The sequence below is a fragment of the Carcharodon carcharias genome, chromosome 10, assembly GCF_017639515.1.
Source record: "Carcharodon carcharias isolate sCarCar2 chromosome 10, sCarCar2.pri, whole genome shotgun sequence".
Classification (NCBI taxonomy): Eukaryota; Metazoa; Chordata; class Chondrichthyes; order Lamniformes; family Lamnidae; genus Carcharodon; species Carcharodon carcharias.
This window is the reverse complement of record NC_054476.1, coordinates 120,356,506-120,379,021: the sequence shown is the minus strand read 5'-3', so window position 1 is coordinate 120,379,021 and position 22,516 is coordinate 120,356,506. Positions and strand designations below refer to the sequence as shown.

General features: G+C 41.1%; 1 protein-coding gene across 3 annotated transcripts in view; it reads right to left on the bottom strand.

Moving 5' to 3' along the window:
* Positions 1-1,957: 1,957 nt before the first annotated feature.
* The window catches only part of asl (argininosuccinate lyase), a 40,464-nt gene continuing 19,905 nt past the window's right edge, over positions 1,958-22,516 (bottom strand). For all 3 annotated transcript variants that reach the window (XM_041198433.1, XM_041198432.1, XM_041198434.1), the window contains 13 exons: positions 21,559-21,615; positions 20,556-20,653; positions 19,348-19,425; positions 18,418-18,495; positions 15,937-15,989; positions 15,417-15,479; positions 13,092-13,206; positions 10,350-10,434; positions 7,956-8,015; positions 6,778-6,861; positions 5,438-5,518; positions 4,150-4,256; positions 1,958-2,439 (listed from right to left, as the gene is read on the bottom strand). In XM_041198433.1, coding sequence (XP_041054367.1) covers positions 2,292-2,439; positions 4,150-4,256; positions 5,438-5,518; positions 6,778-6,861; positions 7,956-8,015; positions 10,350-10,434; positions 13,092-13,206; positions 15,417-15,479; positions 15,937-15,989; positions 18,418-18,495; positions 19,348-19,425; positions 20,556-20,653; positions 21,559-21,615 — 1,107 coding nt within the window. In that variant the 3' untranslated portion in view covers positions 1,958-2,291. The remainder of the gene's footprint in view (positions 2,440-4,149; positions 4,257-5,437; positions 5,519-6,777; positions 6,862-7,955; positions 8,016-10,349; positions 10,435-13,091; positions 13,207-15,416; positions 15,480-15,936; positions 15,990-18,417; positions 18,496-19,347; positions 19,426-20,555; positions 20,654-21,558; positions 21,616-22,516) is intronic.

Sequence of the window (22,516 nt, the reverse complement as noted above, 5' to 3'; positions counted from 1 at the left end):
GGTGGGGGAAGGAGTGCCAGGAAGAACAAAAGTGGAGGTCTGTGATTGGGTGGAAGTCAGGAGAGATTAACTAACAAAAGATTTCATGCAAAAATTAAAGAGAGTGATAATGGATATAGTAAGGGGACAAAGGTTGTGTCCAGATGAGGCATGAATGGCTATATAATAGTCATTTAAATGCAACATGAAGGGATAAAGAAACAAGCCAGCGAAATAAAAAGAACAAAAGGAAAATACTGTGGCTCCTGGAAATAAAAACAAGAAATGCTAGAAAAACTCAGCAGCTCTGACAGCTTCTGTGGAAAGAGAAACAGAGTTAACGTTTCGTGTCCATATGGCTCTTCTTCAGAGCTGAAGAGAGGTAGAAATATGGTGGGTTTTATACTGCACTGGAGTGGGTGGAGCAAGTGGAGAAAATAGTCAGGGATAGGTAAGAGCTCAGGAGAGATTAAATGACAAATGTGTCATGGGCACAAGACAAAGGGAATGGTAGTGATAGTGTTAAAGTCTAAGGCTTGTGTTTTAGTAGCATAAAGGTCAGATAGCAGAACAAGGGTTAGTACTTTCCGAAAGCAAAACATGGGGACAAGAGCACTCTCACGCTCACATTTCTGTCCTTCGCCTGCTGCAATGCTCCAGTGAAACCAGATGCAAACTGGAGGAACAGCACCTCATCTTCCGATTAGGCACTTTACAACCTTCGGGACTCAACATTGAGTTCAACAACTTCAAACCGTGAAATCTGTCCTCCATTTTGATATTTTTTCCACCACTCCCCACCCCCCTGACTCACAAGGGCCAGTCCTCATGCCACCAAAGAAATGCAGAGTTTTCATGGTGAAAATTAATCCCTCTTTGAACACCACCAACACATCAACCTCACTGGTTGTGGGACCTTGCTCTATTCAGATCTGCCTACAATATTAACTGCACTTGAAAAGTAATTCATAGGTTGTGAGGTCCTAAGGATGTGAAAGGCACTATGTGAATGCAAGATAACTGGTTTGAAGAGTGTGCTGATGAATAATGTCTATTGTTTTGTATTTTGAGACTTTGCCCAACTGGAGAGGTTGCTGTGTAATTGTTCCCAGTCCTTTACTTGGATCACAAACCTTTCTCGGATCGTCAGTCAACCTGTTTCAGGTTTCTATCGATGCAGCTCTGAAATTGGCCACAAGATCTGTGAGAGTCAGCAGCTGAGGAAATGGGCCTTGCTGTCAAATACTGTTTGCCAGACATCCCACCTTGCTTCCGACTCATTAGCTGACACAGTGGCATCAATAGAATCCAGGCGGAGATCAGGCATCCTGCCTGTGTGAGGCTGTGGGCACTGATTCACATCATAACACCATGTGGGTTCTGTATAGTTGACCTTTTTAACAGATCAAATGGACCTATCTTTGTTTTTTTTATAAATGTGTTACACTGCAGAACTCAACTATACAAGCTTTTCTTTGTTTGCTGCAGGCATTTTCCACTGCTTTGTGTTAACATATACACACCCTGCCACTGGTATTCTAGCATTTTAACCATAGAGAAAAGGTATGCCTTCAGCACATGTGGTGAAAGGTTCTTCAGTTCAGCAGTGACATGTTGAGGTGGATGCCAATAGGAAAAGAAAAAGTTTGAAATAAAAAAAAACTGTTTTGAAATCCCTTCGTCAAGTAACCAGAAATGGATTCCTGGAAAGATGACTTCAGTTGTGAAGAACAGTACAGCCTGTGTGAAGGTGCTAAGGAATGCTTCAGCTTGCAGTAGCCATTATATCTCTGGTTTGCCTATCTACACTGTTGTTAAAATCACCCTTCAAACCCGAACAGGGTGGCTTCAATAGCAGCTCATGTGTGAGGCACTATTCGAGAACTCTCTACTCCATAAATGATTATTAAATGTCCCAGTTTGAGATTTCCATTACTCCAAAAGAGATTAAAATAGAAGTGGATGCAGCACCGTGAAATCAGTCTCAGACTATTCTATCTAGATTTATTTTGTTAAAGCTTTCTCTCATACATCAATTATTACAGCAGGATACAATAACATATGATAATCTTTATACAATTTAAACTCAATTTTATTGCCAATTATAATTACTCAATTTAACACCATCACCATGGCAACTTGCCAGCCAGATTTTGTCTTAACCCAAAAACCTTTGCTATTTAGCAGAAATGTTTCCCCCAATAGAATACTCTTCCTGTAGTTAACAGGAGGAAAAATCTATCATATTTCCAATGCGAATCATTTGGATGTTCAGTCTATCCAATCGTACTTGTCCACAAGAGTGGACAATCTTAAGTGCTCTGTCTTCTTTTTAGCCATACTCTCAGTTGCTCAATCTGTGAAGTCACGCTGCTTCTTGCAGTGCCTCCAGCTGCTGCATACTGCTCCACACTGTTGGTGTAATTCCACACCTTCGACACATCACTCTCAAACAGGGGACTTTTTGCAAAAGAGAGAGACATTTTATTAGATGGAACACAACACTTAGACCATTGTTACTCAGGCGATTTGCAACAAAGGTGATTGTTCCGACATCAAACATATCCTAGTGCAAAACAAACACTTATGTGGTAAAGCCTTGATACATGCTTACCCTGAACCTTTACTGGAATTATAATTAGCACATTCTGTTTAACTTGTTTTTTAAATCAATCCCCACCTCCCACATTTCAAATGAAAAATTACACCTATGGGAGAATTTTCTCCCCATTAGGGGTGCTGAGCGGGAGCTGGCGCAGGTGGGCGCGTGGTCAATCTCTGCCCACGGTCAGCAGCGCGCTGTCATTTTACGTGGGCGGGCCAATTAAGGTCCGCTTAGCGTGACATGCACCCGAAGCACTGAACACTCCCTGTGCGAGTAGGGGGGAAGGAGGCTGAGTCGGGGCCTGTGCTCTTTCGCGCATGCATGCGAAAGAGCGCAGAAATCTCCTTGACGCGCAGAGCTGCCTCAGGGAGATTAGTTTGATTATTATTTGAAATAAAGAAAGAAAAAAATTATTCAGACGTGTCCCCTCATGTGACAGTGTCACATGAGCTGGGACATGTCGCTGATTTTTAATAAAAATTTTCATTTGTTTTATAAAGCCTTCATGAAACCTCATTCTGCCTGTGGATGAGGTTTCATGCTAAATGCAAAGGCTGCCTGGGCTCTTCGCCTGCCCGCCAACCTTAAGGTTGGACAAGCAGCTATGTTAATTCTTTTAATTGGTATTTAAATGGCCTTAATAGGCCTTTGATTGTTCGGTGGACATGCAGCCAACTCCGGTGCTCGCCCGCTGAACTGAAGATCTGAATGGCGTGTGGTGACGTTGGACTGCACGCTCAACCACACGCCATTTTACGTGTCGGCGAGCGGGGCCTGCCCCTGCACGCCAACCAGAAGATTCAGGCCCTAGAGTAGGCACACAAGATAAGCAAAATGAAAAATTCACAGTAAAACTCTTTCATGGGTATACAAGGATTTTCTAAATTGTAATAGCAATAATTCTGTATCTTCGTTGAAAATAGTTTCCTTCCTTGATTTGGTAATTAGGAGATAAATTCAAAACAAAATGTTTTTCCCCAATAAATGACATGTAAATTTCAAGTTAACTTAATTTGTTCAAACATAACCAGCTGTTCTACTCCTAGGTATAAAAACACTATTTAGATGTTTTTCCAAAGTAGATTTAATTAAGTACTAGTCAGAAACAAATCAGTTCCACCTTCTGTTAAAACAGAAACAAATTCTGCTTCCTTTCGAGAGCCCATTGATTTCCCAACTTCAATGTTCAGATACAACTAGAAACACAGAAAGACGCAAGTCTTACCCTATCTCTACAGGAAATCTTCTACCTCTTCCTCATCAGCCATCCGCCTTCCCAAGCATAATTTCACCAGCACTGCCTCAGCCCTAACTTGGGCTTCCTGCGACTTGTTCCTTGTCTACCCCAATCCAAATCCCATCTGCTTAGGCCTCAACTCCTACTTGCTCCTTATATTACCCTCTTGTATCTTCTCATAGCCCCTACTCTTAAATGTCAAACAATGGCACTGAAAAAGAACTAGCTTGAAAAGCGAATCACCAACCTGTAGTGACTCACTATTGTTTTGTGTATTGATATCAACCCTTACCAATAAAGATGAATGCAATTGTTCTATAATACATACCTAATGGTCTTCAAATCATCCAGGGAGAGCTGATTTACTTCAATACCTTTCACTTCTGCCAAATGAACAGCTCTTCCTGAAGCACTGTGGGCTTCTCTAAAAGGCATCTGCAAAGAGTCAAATCTAGTCAATAATTCAGAAGCAGACTGAAAAGTATGCCAACAAACACAAACACACACACACACACACACACACACACACACACACACACAAAGTTTAACCACGTGGAATATCTAATTATATGGTAACCATTGTACATGGGATGTTTGTAGTCTTCAATAGAACTAGGCATCACGGGCCCATTTAGATAGAGATACTTCAAACCAGAATATTAGAGGTTAACCAGACTGAGTTGAAAATCACTGAAATGATGGTTAGATTTCTGAAATGATTGAAGGCTTTAACAAAACAAAGGCAACAAAAACAAAACAGTCACAGTTTAGTAACTTCGACTTTGCATCCTTTATCACTGCTTAATGCTTGATAGGCTGTAACAACATCCCATCTAAGTCTGTGTTTCTAGGGATTATTTCACATAAAAACAAAAAGGCAATAGGTTTTGATTTATTATCACTGCTGAAGTATCATCAAACTTCATGAGTAACGAAGCAATCTGTGCAATCAGAAAAGCAGAGAGACATACAGAACCAAGATGCACATTCCAATATCGTTAATGGAATTGATATTCTAATACTGTAGAAATCTCTTAATTTGAAATTAAACTTAGTGTAGAGTAACTTTTTTGAGAACTGCATGACTTTTGGAACTTGTGCATTTGTTAACTGCCAATGTTAATTTTCCTAATGAAGTAGGCTACACTATAAGAGATTGTGGGGGTTACATCACTGTTACGCTCAATAAGAGGGTGATGGTGTAATGGCTGATTGAGTGGAGAGATCTGCGGAATAGGGCTGAGGTGTACAGCAAAGCAGCAGATCTAATCGTCCAGCTAGAAGTTGCTGGGCAACTACTTGTGTTACTGTACATGATGCTCAGTGGCTCTCGACACCACAGCAGGATAGCCCAAGCCTAGAGCTCTAGGCTGTAAGGCACCAGCTGACCTTAAATAGACTTATTTGGAATTGGTCAATGAACAGCAGATGGGTCTGACTTTTGCACCATTGTTATTGACTGGTGGTTTTAAGGAAGACAATGCTTGCTAATCCACAATGACTTTCTTGCCGGAAGATCTCCAGTTGCTGCAAACGTGCAACTGCTAAATTCACTGGGCGATGCTGATGGGCATTAAAAAACAGCTTCAGCTTTAAGGCATAGCAAAAATGCTCACCTTCTTTCGAACCAAGTAGTAAGCCAGATCTGTAGCCAGCATGTCTGGGCTCAAAGCCTTCTCCATGGCATTTTCATGAACCTTCAGGAAAAAGTAACATTGCACACAATTAACTAAACTCTTTTTTTAATTCTTTGATGGGAGTGGGCACTGCTGGCAAGGCCAGCATTTGTTGCCTGTCCCTAATTGCCCTTGAACATTGTGGCTTACTGGGCCATTTTCAGAGGTCAGTTAAGAGTCAACCACATTGCTGTGGGTCTGGAGTCACATGTAGGCCAGACCAGGTAGAGATGGCAGATTTCCTACCCTAAAGGACGCTAGTGAAACCAGGTGGATTTTTACAACAATTGATGATGCTTTCATGGTTGCCATTACTGATACTAATTTTCAATTGCAGACTGCAGAATTTAAATTCCACCAGCTGCCATGGTGGGATTTGAACTTGTGTCCTTATTAGCCTGGGACTTCTGGACTACTTGTCCAGTGATATTACCACCATACCACCCTTCAAAGCAGCATGAAAGTCTAGGGGAAATACTTCTTATTCAAAGTATTTCACCATGCTCCCCCTACTCCAACCTTATAGAATAAAACATTAGCCTAATGAGAATTTGGAATAACATTTAAAAGGAACAGAATTAGGAGATAGTCAGGCAGTTGTGTCTCAACAAAAAGTACTCAGAGTAAGACTTTAGCTCCTGATTCCTACAAGCATTTAACAAGAATTTAAATATTTTTCCCAATATTGTATAAAAGTTGTAAAAGCTCTGCAACTAGAAATTGGCAGTAATGATAATCTTGATAAATGTTAAATTATTGTTTACAAAGAACAAATCTAAAACTAGGTCCAGAATAGCGCCTGTTCTAAAGTAATAGATCCATAGGGTGTCTTTAAGTTAATTGCCGTGAGATGGCAATGACATAATTGTTGAGGTGTTTTAAGTTTTGCTAAAAGGTCAAAACCTTGAGCAATGGAAAGTTTGTTCAATTTGGTCATTGAATATTGCATCAAGTGAATTCCCACCTATAGATTAAAACTTCCTTTACTCAATGCTAATGACATCCTTTAGTCTTGCCTTAGAAACGCTACTACAGTAGCATGAATCTTTGCAATTCCCAATCCGCTGAGTGTAACTGTGTAAATTTTGGATGCAGAATGGAAAGGGAGGCACAAACACTCCAGGTTTGATGTTGTCCTTACAGTCAGCAAACAGTGGAACCTTGATTCCAGCATTCCAGGTTGGATTCCAATCAAGGCGTCAGGCATGAAATACAGACGTTTTCCCAGTGTGCCACTCAGCATTAATATTATCCTGAAGCTAAAATGAGGAGGCCATTACCTTTAATGTAGACAGCACACCTGATGCCACTTGGAGTACTGCAGAGATGGTGTCGATGCTTTCAAATGTTGCCTCCTTGTCTTCCTGTAAAAATGAAACAGATTTTCACAATTCATAATGGACGACACTATTTCATTCTTTACTTCCTTCTTTCCTCACCTCAATTTTCTCCCTTCCCCTCCTAAAAAGATCAATTTCTTGCTGATGTACAGGGAAAGACTTTGTGCAGAGGAAAGGGCAGTAGAATTTAGTTTTGCGTTTTTCTAGGAATATTGGCAAAATGGGCTGAATGGCAACTTAGGTTCATTGAAACTCTATGGTTCTCTGATGCTGATTGCGGAACTCATCCAAGTGGTTGTTCTTCTTAGACAGCGGTTTGAGGGTCGCAGGAGCTAGTTTTAAACAGTTCCCGCCTAAGCTCGGGTAGCAGCCAGTTTAATTCTCTAACCTATTGGCCAACATTAGGACGGAGAAGGAATCAGAGGTGCGTTTGCCAAATTTAATGCTAGGTGCGGCACAACCAATGCAATGTGTACAAGATGCACTGCAGAAACAATGTGATTGACTCATAAATGCCTGCTGAAATGGCCTAGCAAGCCACTCAGTTGTATCAAACCACTTAAAAGTCTAAAAGGAATGAAACTGGATGGACCACCTGGCATGGACCAAGGCACTGGAAAGGACAACGGCAAACTCAGCCCTCCAAAATCCTCCTAACATCTGATGGCTAGTGTCAAAATTGGGAGAGCTGTCCCACAGACTAGTCAAACAACAGCTTGACATAGTCATCCTCAAGGAATCATACCTTACAGATAATGTCCCAGACACCACCATCACCATCCTTTTGTATGTCCTGTCCCATTGGCAGGATAGACCCAGACGATGTGGCGGCATGGTATAGAGTCAGGAAGGAATTGCACTGGGAGTCCTCAACATCGACTCCGGACCCTGTGAAGTCTTATGGCATCAAGTCAAATGTGGGCAAGCTGATGGACATCCTGCTGATTACCTCTTACGACTGTGCCACCCCCTCCCCCTGACAAGCTGATGAATGTGTTCCTCCATGTTGAACACCACTTGGAGGAAGCACTGAGGGTGGCAAGGGCACAGAATGTACTCTGGTTTGGGGACTTCAACACCCATCACCAACAGTGGCTCCTAAAACAGGTCTGGCATACCTGCAAATCCTTATTGTATGTGCTTGGCAGTCCTTTAAGACTCATTAAAAATCCGGAACACTGTAAAACAAAAAATAAGAAGAGTACTTCAATAGAAAACCAGAGATGGGGAATTTCAAATGTTGTCAAACCTAGCGCATTGGTTTTGCACACACATACATTAGACTGCTGGCACAGAATCACCAATGACATCAGCGCAAAAGTCATACCATCCAAATCGTTGAAAAATTGCTCTGAAATTTCAACTTGTGCAGTGGATTTTTACAGCAAATATCACATTACTGTAATTCAGAATCAACACATTACTGCAATTCAGAATCAACACATTGCTGCAATTCAGAATCAACACATTGCTGCAATTCAGAATCAACACATTGCTGCAATTCAGAATCAACACATTGCTGCAATTCAGAATCAACACATTGCTGCAATTCAGAATCAACACATTGCTGCAATTCAGAATCAACACATTGCTGCAATTCAGAATCAACAAAGAGCTTTGTTAAAAAATTCTCAGTTGCATCAGTCAAATCGTTCATTGGACTCTCTATGCAGTTGGAGACCTACAACTGGTTGTGGTGATTCCTGGGTTCGAACATGTGTCAACACAAGGAGGGGTTATAAACACTTGTGGTGCCATTGCACCAATACCTGCTTGAAATTTACACAAGGACCACATTCGGCTGTGATGTCCTCAGTGGGTTAATTGCCAGTGGATACACAGTTCATGTAAAACATTGGGCAGAATCTTATGTTCCCCCACTGGCAGGTTTGTAGACGGAGGTGGGGGGTGGAGGGGTGTTGGGGTGGGGGGGGGGGCAGTGGTGACTTTAAAATTCTTCGGACGGCCTTCCCACTGGGCTCTCGCCTGCCCTGACCTCTCCGCAATTTTATGGTGGGACAGGTAAGGCCTGGCCGGTAGCCCCATCCCTGCCCCAATCGAGGTCCTTAAGTGGCCAATTAATGACCACTTAAGGGCTGTTTACTACCCTGCCTCAGTTTTCAGGCTGGTGGGAGGAGTTCAGAAGCAGGGGGAAGCCCGAAAAGTTACCCTACTCAGACCTTGGGCAGGAAGATGGTGGGGGTGGGGGGCACCTCCATCAGCAGGCTCCTTTCAGTATCAGGTGCACCCCTCCCCCAAAAACAAAAGGTCTGACACCTGAGGCTGCTTGCTCCCTCCCTGGCCTCTTCACCAACACCCGTAGCCCCCTCTGTCTACCACCCCTCTGCCCATCCCTTGGGCCTCACATCCCCTCTTTGCCCCGAGAACCCCAAAACTTACCTGGTTCTGCAGGTCCGCGACTTATGATTCTGGGGACTGCTTGCTGTCCCAGTCCTGTCCAATGTAGCTGAGATGCTGGGACTAGAAAGCAATTTGATTGGCTGGCAGCTCTCTCCTCTCGAGTGAGGGGCGAAAGTCCCACCTCCAGCCAATTAACACTCGTCGGAGCATTAAATGGCTGTGGGACAGCCAATATTAGAGAGGATGTGTTCACCACTGATTCCTCAGATATCGGGAAGGGAAACTCTGCCATCTGAAAAATCCTGGCTATAGTCACTTGGACATGATGGAAGTCAGTGCTCGTGTGAAACTGGAGCCCAGCAAAAGGAGGGAAAAATATTTGGGGTAAAAATACCACTTCCATGCAGTCTACATTAACTGTGAAGACTAATTTTTGCACCGCGATTTTAGCATGACTGGGATTTTAGCATGATGGGTGCTGAGGAAATTTTTTAACGCAGTGAGTGGTTAGGATAGAGAATGCACTGCCTGAGAGTGTGGTAGAGGCAGATTCAATCATGCCTTTCAAAGAGAAATGGACAATTGTCTAAAGAGAAAATATGTGCAGGGCTATGGGAAAAGGGTGGGCGACAGGGACTAGCTGAGTTGCTCTTGCAAAAAGTCTATATGGACACATAGGGCTGAGTGGCCTCTTTCTGCACTGTAACCAATGATTTTATGTTTTGTTTTGGAATTTGAGTTTTAATGAAAGTGATTAAGTGTACATAGATACACACAAAAGCTGAGACACTACAGTGCTGAGTCATTAATAGTTTGCACTTTGGACTGCGTGAAAACTTCAAACATTCCCAGATCAGATCTTGCACAAACCTCTACACAGTTTTGGTAATGTGCCTAAGTTCTCAATATCTTGCTGACTTCTCAGGTTTGTGACTACTTTTTTAAAAAAGGATGTGGGTTTTGAAATTGGAACATTTAATTTCATGAGGGAATACACATATGAATCAATAGTTTAGATTGTATTTGGATTTATTGACTGAAATCCAAAATGTGCAGCTCAGTTATAAATGCTCATGGAGTTAGAACGAGGGAACAGCTGGACTAATGTGACTCCTCAATTACACTGCCACACAATATCACAATATACTTACCCGCCCAAACACTTGACCAGCCTTGCCTCGAATCAGTTCCAAACTGTCTGCATTCTTCTTCTGGGGCATCAGGCTACTCCCAGTGCTGAAAGAACATGAAAACTCATAACAGATGTTCTCTTTTCTTACTCCACCCATCCTTTAAAATGCACATAACTGACACCCTCTAAGCAGAAGTGGAACAAAGCAGTCCCCGTGGCACTCTGAATGACAGCAGACTTTCAAAGAGGTTCACACCCTTTCACAATTAACCATATGAAGGAAGTGGAACTTCCTCTTGGGGTATATTGGGCAACTACTTGAGGAATCAGTTCTCCTATGTCACCACCACGGTTGTAGAAACTTGCCTTAAGCAGACAGACGGGGCTGGATTTTTTGCCATGGAGACCGTAATCAAGAGTTGGGATTGTTTTCAGGCCAGGAATCTGCCTCCAGTGGGTAACTGATTACCACCCTGATTTTCACATGGATGAATTCTTAACTGATAGGGAAATGGGTTCCTAGCCAATTACAGCCAGTGGGACGGGAACAGAGGTGGGTCAGGTGAGGTGTGGGAGTGGTTTAGACTCCTCAAGTCAGCCATCACTGAGGTGCTGGGCACTCTCAGGAAGAAATCTGTTGATTGTGCCAAAGCCTTTCACAGCCCTAGGGAGAATCGAGCTGAGCCGGAGGCCTGGCAGTAGGAGCAGGGCAGCCCCTCCCTTCTTCAAAGGCGACCTGGATCTCATGTTGGAGACCATGAGTTCCAGGAGTTGTATCCTTCCAGGCCCTCACTGTCCTCAAAGTCCACACCTCTCTGGGGGGGGTCATTTAATGGAGAGCGCAGCAGACCAGTATGAGCAGGGCCCTTGCAGAGGGCACCAGCTGATCGATCCAGATAGTGATATCGCATCTTCAGAAGCCTGATGGTCTGCTCAATGGCTGTCTTAGTGAGAAGATGGCATTGGTTGGTTTGCCTCTGGGGCTTCAGGAGAGGGGCTAGTAACCATGTCTTCAAGGGAAATCCCGTGTCTCCTAGGATTCATCCACACACTTGGTGTTGGAATGAAGATTTGAGGCAATATAGACTGGTGAAAGATGAAGGAGTCATAGTAGCTGTCAGGAAAGCGGACGCACACATGGAGAAGGCTCTATTTGCAGTCAGAGAACAGTTGAGGGAGTGGAAGCCCTTCCTACTGACGAATCTGATTGGGTGGTCGCTGGGTGAAATTGATGATACTTTGCGCCTCAGGGAACCCAGCGATGATAGTGAGATGCAGTGCCCTCTGTCCTTGTGAGGCATCATCTGTCATAAAATGAATGTACTGTTCAGCTCTGGCAAAGCTCAGGTTGCAAGATGCCACCAAGGTCTGCAGCTGATCCTTGGAAGAAGTCTGAAATGAAGTGATTTTGATGGTCACTGGCAGAGCTTGGTGATCAGTGCTGTGAGGTATGAGGTCTTCAGTGACGAGGGCACTGATCTCTGTGACCATCTGCCTGGAGAGTTACAGTCTCCTGTGGCAATGGATCTTGGTCATCTCCAGATAGCTCCATCTTTGGTGGTAGATCCTGTGATGAGGGTATGGCCTCTGTCGCTTTCATACCCTCTCTCCTCTCCAGTGTCCTCCTGCTGCTCAAGGTTCCGCCCTTCCTGTTCGTGCCCACCCCCATTGTCGGCTGCAGCCTTCTTTTGGACAGATGGATGCCCTATTGTGATTGGCAACCTTGCCCCCACAATGCTAGGGGTGATGACTCACTCAATGCCTGAGTACCTGTTGCTCACTCTCCCTGCCATCCGCACAGCGCAAGGAAGCTACATTGCAAATGCTGAGCACCGCGCCCACACCCTCCATCCATTGCTCTGCTGACCCTTTTGTGAGGCCATGTAATGTCCTGGGGCGTCCATGACTGGCTTCCCATTCTGTACCCGCCTCCCTTCAGCTACTCAGCAACAGATAGCAGGTGAAACCCACACACCCGCTTAAAAATTCAAACCTGCCCACAGTTTCTCTAACAGTTAGAATGACTTGAAAACGATGTGTGGGCACAACGGTTTTGGCCATTCCATCTGTTGGCTTTTTGATCAGCTGAGGTGCAGCTAAAATGATCCATTTTGATGGCACATGTCATCCTACAGTGGAGTGTCAAAACATTCACATGAGGTGTTTGCAGTTGGGAGTGTCAGTGATAAACTCTAAAGTATATGGAATATAAGTGAGGTTCGAGTGTAAATATTGAAACTGGGACTCCGGTCTCCTCACCAGCAGTCATAACAGTAATATTGCAATGTACCAGGGTGATTATTTTAACTAAATAATAAAGAAATCAATTCCCTCTGCCCTTTTCACTATCATCTTCTAACTAAAGTCAGAATTTCACACTGTGCAGAAAAGCACCTCACAGGAAGACAAACATCTGCACTCAAAACAAAAGGCTCACAGGAGAAATCCTGTAATTATTACAAAACATTTATCCATAAAGGAATTCTATTAAAAAGAAAAGGCAAGAAATATTTCAACCTTGAATGATAAGGTCAAAGCTCAGATTTACATGTTGTTATTTATGGATATATTTCTGGTTGTATGTTGTCTAGGCTTCTTAATCTAAACCACAGCTATCATTCTCTAACTTCCAGCAGCAGCCATGGAAAATTTACGCATTTAATTCTAGATAAAATGTATACCTAACCCCAACAAAAAATGTATCGTTCTTTGGCACCAGCTCCAATAGAAAGTTTAACTAAGTTACTGATTCCGGAATTACCTGTAGGCATCAGACAGGCTTATGAATCCAAATTCCTTGGTGCTGTAAATGATTAGATCCTCAGATATCTTACTCAGGTGAATCAGACACAGGGAGCACCAGAACAGAATCTCAGCTTTAATAAACCAGAGGAAAATGTTAAGTACATAACCTATAGCAGCAAATATGATGTTTCTTATACAAAAAAAAGACACCCATAGACATTTTCCTTCTAATTGTAATTAATTTCAAAGGCAACTGGATAAGCAACTAAAGAGAAAAAAATTATAGGCTATGGGGAAAGAAATGAAACTAGCTGAATGCTCTTGCAGAGAGCCAGCAGTCACATGGTGGACCAAATGGCCTCCTCTGTGCTGCAACTTTTTAATGATTTTATGATTCTATTTAGCTTCTGAGACTTTATAGAGCTCATTCGGTTCCTCCTTTGCCAAAAATATACAAAAACATGTTGGCTTAAAGTGTAAAATACTGCAGATGTTAGAAATCTGAAACAAAAACAGAAAATGCTGGAAACTCTCAGCGGTGCTGGTCAGGCAGCATCTGTGGAGAGAATAGAGATGCAGCCTGACCTCCTATTTAGGGTCTACAGTACTTTCTGCTCTTGACTTGCCCAATGTGCAAATAAGGAAGAGTTCCTTACAGATCACAAGATAGATACAAATGAAGGTCATTTGGCCATTGTAGCTCATGCACGGAGAAAGGATCCCACAAACCTACCATCCAACTACTTCAGAAAGAATGATGGGATTTTTGCCTCTACCATCCTACCCAGAAGCTCGGTTCACTGATTGAAAAATATCATATGGTCATTAAAAACCCATCTGGTTCACTAATATCCTTCAAGGGAGGAAGCCTGTCATCCTTACCCATGACTCCAGACACATTGCAATGTGGTTGACTCTTAACGGTCCTCTGAAATGGCCTTGCAAGTCACTCAGAGGGCAATTAGGAATGGGAAATAAATGCTGGCCTTGCCAGTGATGCTCATATCCCAAGAACTAATTAAGAAAACATATCCTTATGTAAGTCCTAAACTTGCCTTTTTCTAGTATATCAATGTCCTTATTGCCCTTGTGTTTTACAGGCAGTATATTTCCTTTCTTGGACAAAAACTCAATCAACAATCCTCACATACCCTTCTCTTCACTTGAATTATCAGCATTTATACTAACAAGTCCCTGTACAGATAAATTTGCCAAAGAGAAGTTCCTCACATCTCTAACAATTCATTCTCTTAAATGCTTCTGTTGGAATTGAATTTTTGAAATGCACCATTAATCTCAGTTTCTCATTCTAAATGCTTTCCTCAATACATTCTTTGTTATTGCAATCCTGCTAATCCCATAGAAATTGTTACACAATACCCCATCTGATCCCCTTTGTGTTTCACTAACCTGCCATGTTCGAAAGGTTGTGCAGGTTTGGAAAATTGTGATAATTCCCCGCTTCTAACAATTCAAAAATTATAACATTATCTAAAGCAACAATGCATGTATAGTCCTCATCAATCCTTGCTCCCACCACTGCTGGGTATTTAATTATTTTCTCACCTCTTTCCTTGGCAGAACCCCTATTATAGACAGAACACCACATGGTATGACATTACTCTCGGGTGGAACCCTCCCCCTTCCACATTATCTCAGGTCAAAAACCCAATGATCCTGCCCCATTCATAGGCAGAAATGTTAAGTAGCAAAACAACTGCAAGACCATTTACTCCAGACATGGTTGATTTAAGTTTTTATTCATAAGCAACATCACAAAACGTATAGGTAGGCAGAGAGAATATCTCAATATAACAACTTGCATTTATGTAGTGCTTTTAATGTAGTAAAGGTCCCATTGCTTCACAGGAACATCCTCAGGAACAAATCTTGGCACCAAGTCATAAAACATACTGGGGCAGATGACCAAACATTTGGCCGATGCGGCAGGGTTTAATGAGCATTTTGAAGGTGGAATGAGAGGTATAGAGAGCTGGAGGGGTTTAGGGAGGTAAGTTCAGGGCCAAGGCAACTGAAGGCATACCAGCCAGAAGCTGAGTAATGTGAATCAGGGATGTGCAGAAGTCCAGAATTGGAGCAGCGCAAAACATTTGGAGTTGTGGGACTGCTGGAGGTTAGAAAAATCGGGAGGGGTGAAGCCACAGGAGGGATTTGAAAACAAGGATGAAAAATTTAAAATATAGTCACTATGACTGCAGAATCTAAGAGAATTACCCTAGATTTCAGGGTCAGTAACATTTATGTTTGAAAAAAAAAACTGTGTTTACTCTCGGTACAATCATTTACAAATTATTTAGTTAGTGAAAGGAATTGTACTTGCCAATAAAATCTCGTCCACTGGTTGCATCCATGCTATTCAAACTGATGGCATCAAATTGCAGCTCTGAAAGTTAAACAGTTTGATAATTAGTGTAATGCAGTTTAATTCTTGGACAATATAAACAAACTTATTGGAGGTCCCATTTTAAGCAATTCAATCCCAGGGAATTTAGACGTAAATATTTGTCCTAAAGAAAACACAATAGACTGTGATCCTTTTCAGAATAACTATCGGTAAGATTTCTGCCATTTTTCTCTCCACTCCCTAACCTCTTGGGCAATCTGCAGTGGACTGCGCTCAACCTTCCACAGTTATTGATGAATTTGTATTGCTCAAAAAATACATTCAGTAATAGTTAGACACCATTAGACTCAATTTAGGAAGGCTAATGTAAAAATATGACAAGGAAATAAAATTAAGTAAGTAGTCTTCTAGGGTTATTGAAATAGCCAGTAACTAATTAGCACAGTCCTAATCAACTACTAAAACTTGAGCATTTTTTAGAAATTTAAAAACTTACCCTTAGAAAGGAATTCTCTGTCAATATTAAAGGGGTTTCCAGCAATAGCACCGCTAGGAAATTAAAACAGTAAGTTTAAATGATTAGGTCATGGGACATTTCTAATTGAAACAGTTAATATTGAAGGAAAAACTTGTTCCAGTTTGCAAGCAAGGAGAACCAGTATATTAAATTACCACACAAAGAACTAAGATGATTCAATAAAAGAAGCGTTATATTAAAGATACGAGAGGTGGCTGTCCTCGTCATTAAACTGCACGTTTCTCTTGGCTTCCCATTGGTATAATCAATATTGATACAGCGTGAATTCAATTCACACTAGTCAGTCACGTGTCTTTGTGAGATGTTCTGTCAGTTCAGTGGAATGAAATATTTACTGGTTCCTTATGTTTAAAGAAAATTACACAGGTTTAAAAAACCCAACACAAGGCACCACACTACTACAAATACTGCATTTCATATAAAAATATCCGTCACAAAAAGAAATATGGAACACATTTATGTTCTTCTGTGTTTTCAAGAGGAGAATTGAGTGCCTGAGCTTCATGCTAGTTAAGGCCAGAGCAATAAAGGTATTTTTTAGAAAAGCAGTTTGGCGCAATAGGATAGGAAACCAACTCCTAATGGCAGTATGATGGTTAATCCTCAATTTTAGTGTGGGTAGTTGAAAATGGGGAACTAAGCTCTCAGTTTTTGTTGCCATGATCTCCAATGCTATACTGAGGGCAGGGTAGAGAAAACAAAAGAAAAACATGTATTTTGCATTCAATGTCAACTATGCAAAAAATACAATGGTTTTGTGTTTGGTGTATCTGTGCATTACAATAGCCAAAGGAAACTGGTTGCTTGCTAACTAGCCCTGGTCTTTAGCTAATCTCTAGCATCTTCAGGCACTATAAATTAAATGGCTTGATGTGAAATACCATTGGAGCAGCTAGAGTAGAAAAACATCTAGAAACCAAAATAAATAGTCAACATGGATTTTAAAAAGGGGAATCTTGCTTGACCAATCTCCTTGAATTCTTTGAAGAGGTACCAGAGAGATTAGACAAATTTAGTGCTTGAAGTGTAATTTATCTAGATTACCAAAAGGCCTTTGATAAAACGCCAAACGTTAGACTAACAAATAAGCTCAGAGATGTGGAGTCAGGGGTCAAGTAGCAAAATTGATAGCTAGGTGACTTGAAGAAAGCAGAGTGTGGGGTAAAGGGTAGCTGCCCAGTGTGGCAGAGGTGAAAAATTGAGTCCCACAAGGATCGATGCTGGGACCAATGTTGTTCACAATTTATATTAACAGTTTAGACATTGGAATCAAAAACACAATTTCTAAATTAGCAGATGACACGAATTTTGGGAAGGGGTTATTACAGTCAACACTGAGGGGGACTGCAACAAATTACAAGACATTGATAAACTTGCAGAAACGGGCATATATGTGCTAAATGAATTGCAACATAGACAAGTCTTCTTCTTGAATACTTTGCCTGAAGGCAGGTGATTCTTCAGCATACCACAGCAGAGTGCTGTGATTTAATCTTCTACTGGTGGGCAAGGAGACAGGCCCCAAATCGCATCCAACCACAACGAGGATCAAACTCTTTGCTGTTGGCACTAATCTGAGGCACACTTTAGCAGTTTAACCAACTGAGTTATCCAGCACTCCCCAACCTCTCCGCCAACAGACAAGCATGAGATAAGAAAAATAAGGTCAAATTTTACTTGGCAAAATAACAATCTAATGGGGTAAGGAGCAAAGGGATCTGGGAGTTCAAATATATAAATTACTAAAGGTAGCAAGACAGTTTCATCAAGACATGAAAAAGCAAACTAAGTACTAGGATCTATTTCTAGAGGAATAGAATTGAAAAATAGAGAAGCTACAATAAAATTATATTGGAACTTGGTTAGATCACACTTGGAGTACTGTGTACAATTCTTGTTGTTATGTTATGCAAAAGGATACAGAGGTACAGGAAAGGTTTCGAAAGGATTTATAAGGATGGTCTCAGAAATGAGAGGTTATATCTATAAGGAATGAATGAATGAATGAATATTTTCTCTTGATAACAGAAGACTCAGGGGCAGCCTGATAGAGTTCTTTAAAATCCATGAAAGGTTTTGATTATTTAAGTCGCAGAGAAAATATTTCCATTTGTGGGGAAGAGCAAAACTAGAGGCCAAAAGATGGTTGCCAAGAAATCAAGAGAGTAATAAGGATGTGTAACTTAATACCACAACGAGTGGGTCAGGCAAATAGCATAGATGCATTTAAAGGGGAAACCAGGTAAGCATATAAGGGAGAGGGAATAAAGGATTATGTTGGGAGAGTCAGAGAAGGAAAGACAGGAGAAGGTTCCAGTGGAGCGTAAATGCTTACCTGGACAGATTAGGTTGAATGGCCTGTTTCTGTGCTGTACATTCTACAATACTCTTATGTAATATTTATTATTTCTTTCTATACATAAAAAAAAGATATAGCACCTTCCTAATGGCAGGACATTGGTTCTTTTCTTAATTTCGTCCAGTCTCTCAGCATCACGAGACAAGGCAACAGCGTGGCTATAACATAGACCAAACAGGATAGTTCAACAAAATATAGCAACAAATTAACCACTTACAAGTCTGTAGTCAACACTATAGTTCATTCATATTAATGATTTTCCAAAAAGTGACAATAACCTTTTTCGGGCTTTTCTGAGTGGTCAGTGCCAAATTAAAATAAGTTACATTGATATAACACCTTTAATAGCTTCTAGATGTACCACAGTACCCTGAGGCCACTGTTGAAATGTGATCACTGTTATGTTATGCAACAGCCTACCAACAGCAAATGACCTGATAATCCATTTTTGGTAGTGATGCTTGAGATATTCATATTGGCCAGCACACTGGAGGAACTCACTGCTCTTCTTAGAATAGTGCCACAAGATTTTCTACATGCACGTGGGCAGGCAGAGTTTAGTTTCATGTTTTGGCAAAAATCAATGTGGTATTTCTTGTACCACAAGCAAGATTGCAATTGTTTCTTTGCATAATTTATAACCATTTTTATTATGGTAACACTGAAACAACTTTCAAACTGGAAATAAAAACAAACTTTAATCATCCCTAAATAATGCCCACTGACGTCTCATGATTGAAATCGCTGAATTTGACCAGCCGGTTAAAAACTTTTAGTCTAATACTCAAGCTATTTCTTTGCAAACCTCTGAACAGATCCCATGATATTACAGCAGTCATTTGAAGATTAGATTTAACGGTATGAATGCATCACACAGTGCGTGATGGTAAAGTGACCTCTGTTGTTATCAGTGTTAACAAATTTAACTATGGGCTTAATAACTATCATCATTCTGAATGTTTCTGCCACTTTCAGCTGCTTAATCTAACACCAATTAAATTAGTGATCACCTCAGAATCCAGTGACTCCATCGAATTGGCTGTGCTCTTTGCATATGAGTATATCCAGGAAAAAGGATATCAATCTCACTGAGGACAAAGGATACTTAGTTACTAACACACAGAACAGAAAATATTTTAACAATGCATTAGCAGAATCACACACTTGTGGAACTGACTATCAGAAATAATAGTTCATAACTGATACCTTGTGAAAAGAAACTGAATTGGGCAGAGAATCCATGAGCAAGGTTGTTACTCACAGGCTCCAGAAGGGACAGATGTAATGGACTGAATGGTCTTTACTATCTAAGTTTACTTAATTTCCTTGATAGTAATATAATGATTTGTTTGATAGCCCAGCTCGTTAAGCAGCAAGTATTAAGAAACAGGCAGCGATGGAGGGAGTTGTGGGGGGGGTGGAGGGGGTTGGTGGGGAGTGGAAATTAAAATCAGCTACCGATCCCACTGCATAACATCACCCAGAGACTTCTGGTGGAAGTCATATCGAGTGAAGGCAATATCCGGCTTGGCTTTGAACCCACTCCCTCACCCATCTTGCTCACTGAGACTTTTGCAGTGACTATTGAGTTGATGCTGGTGCCAATAAGGTTCTGGAACTGTATTTATTTTTCCTTAGCGTTAGGCAGAAAGGAACGAAAGGGGAAAAAAATAGTCAAAATCTTTGCTCCTGCTCACCAAAGTAACTCCTGCAGGAAATGTGGACATGCAAAGAGGGCTGGAATGGACATGGCTCTGATTTTTTTCTGAATGGTAGCCTTCAGAGAGCCCCTGTCTGGCCTTAAGCTGGAAGAACGGTCACCTGGAAGAAGTACCTGAGAGCCGTCAACCCATGCGGAGTGGTTACTCCAACATGAGGTCAGCACCTACTGCACAGGAGGTTAAGACCAAGTTACAAAGACAGATATGAAAAACAAATAGTGACAGTGATTAAACTGGCTATACTAGTGCCATACATGGTGAGGGAATTATGATACTGCAGACAGAGGTTCAACATGCAGACAGAACCACAAGAGGCCAGGTCCAAAGTTTTACTTTGATTAATAATATATTCCCCACTGAAACCAGACATTTTGCTCAATTCACATTACATCATTTAAACCACATAATGCAAAATAAATCTCTATTATCTGTGAATTGATTAGAAAAATGTTTTACACTCTGTCTAAAAATAATGAAGTACAGAATAAAGAACTTACACTGCAGCCCTTTCAACCATTGTTTTTATTAACTGCTGCAAGTGACCCATCAAAACATGGATTTCATCTCGCAGCCATAGTCGCATATCAGTTACCACCTATAAAAAAGTTAATTGTGCACAGTTATGAATAGCTTAGAGCGGAAAGGCAACAGGCCAAAATCTGTGTGATACCCCCATCCACTGACACACACAAAACCATCTGCCAAAAACAGTGAACAAACGTTGGTCTTTAGGGCATCTTTGGATTCCCTGCAAAAACAATGGATGCCGATTCTTTGACAGCTCACTGACAAATGCATAAAACATGTGAGCAGCATGTGCATGCTATCATGGTAAAACCACATCGCGTTAAAGCATTAACTAAAGCTTGCACTCATCAATTCATCTAAATGTGATCAAACCAGAAATATTTCTTGGGCCCCTCTTTCAACAACTGAGGTAACTAAAACTCAGTTGTACAGAACAAAGCGGTCTCTGGGTGTAACCCATGGTCTTTGCTGAGTTAAATGATCTCAGTATGATGCCATAGTTCACTTCAGCTTCCTTGGGCTGAGGAAGGAAAATAAAATCACCTGGGATTTAATCGCTGATGTTATGCTAAACGTCACTGGTTAGGACCGAGATAGAATTGTTACGATCTACTCCAAACACTGCAATTTTAAGGTGTTCAAGCCTTGGAGGGTTTATTTACCAGAATGATACCAGGGATGAGAGAGCAGTTAATGTGGGGAGATTATGGAGAACTATCCCAGTTTCTCTACAGTAGAGGTTGAGAAGAGATTTAATGGAGGCATTCAAAACCAAGAAGGGCTTAAATGGAGTAAATAAGGAGAAACTAGTTTTTACTGCTAGGTGGGTTGATAAGCAGAGATTACAGATTTAAAATATTAATAAAAGAACTAGGGAGGAGGAAAGGGGGGAAATGAGTTTTTAAAACAATAAATGCAAAAATTGGTATAATCCTTGTGTGATGTTATGATTCTAATATGTATCCAATTTACCTGATCATTCCTGCTTCGGCCAGTATGTAATTTTCCTGCAGCTTCTCCAATTAGTTCCTGAGATAAAAAGTAAGTTTCACAAAAGGTTTTTTTATAAGAAGTAGTTAATCATTTCTGCTAACTTTATATAAACATTTAAATAATGGCACTGGAGATATGCCATGGCTCAGATTTTGTTCTAATACTGACCATGAGGCTTCCAGCACTTATTATTATGAGGCAAGTCTGACATCAACTTTTGCATCTGCACAGGAGCAGTTAACCACAAGTTGCTGTCAGAGATGCCCTGCTCTTCGACAGAATGCATCATTGTAGTCTTTGCTAATAGACTCAGCATTAAAATGATGGCAATGACATGATCTTTTGATACTTATACACTAGTTCTACACTATAAATGGCTGAAAAAAAATTAAGGTTTTTGCATTCAGGAGTAAGTTAGTTTTATACAGCATAATGAATGATAGTCACTGCTGAATAACCTCTCTGGCCCAGAAAAAATAATTTTGTAAGTATGGAATCTCGTTACTTCAGAAGAAATTTGATGCTGAAGATATAGAAAAATATATATTCATACTCTCTGTTTCCTATCACTCTCCCTTAATATAACCCATCTGGCTCATGAAGTTCTTTCAGGGAAGGAAATCTGCCATTGTTACCCAGTCTAGCCTACATGTGGCTCCAGACTCAAAGCACTTTGGTTGAATCCTAGATGCCTTCTGAAATTGCCCAGCAAGCCTGGCAGTTCAACTGCAGTGATTCAAGACAGTGGTTCAATACTACCTTCTCAAGGACAATTGAAGAAGAGCAATAAATACTTGTCTTGCCAGTGATGCTCACATTCTATGAAAGAATATGAAAAAACCCATCTGTATTTCCCAATTTTCATTTTGCTTTATATGTTTCATTTAAATAGTATTTATATTGCTGTTTTATACTCCCTGATTTGGACTTGGTGTGT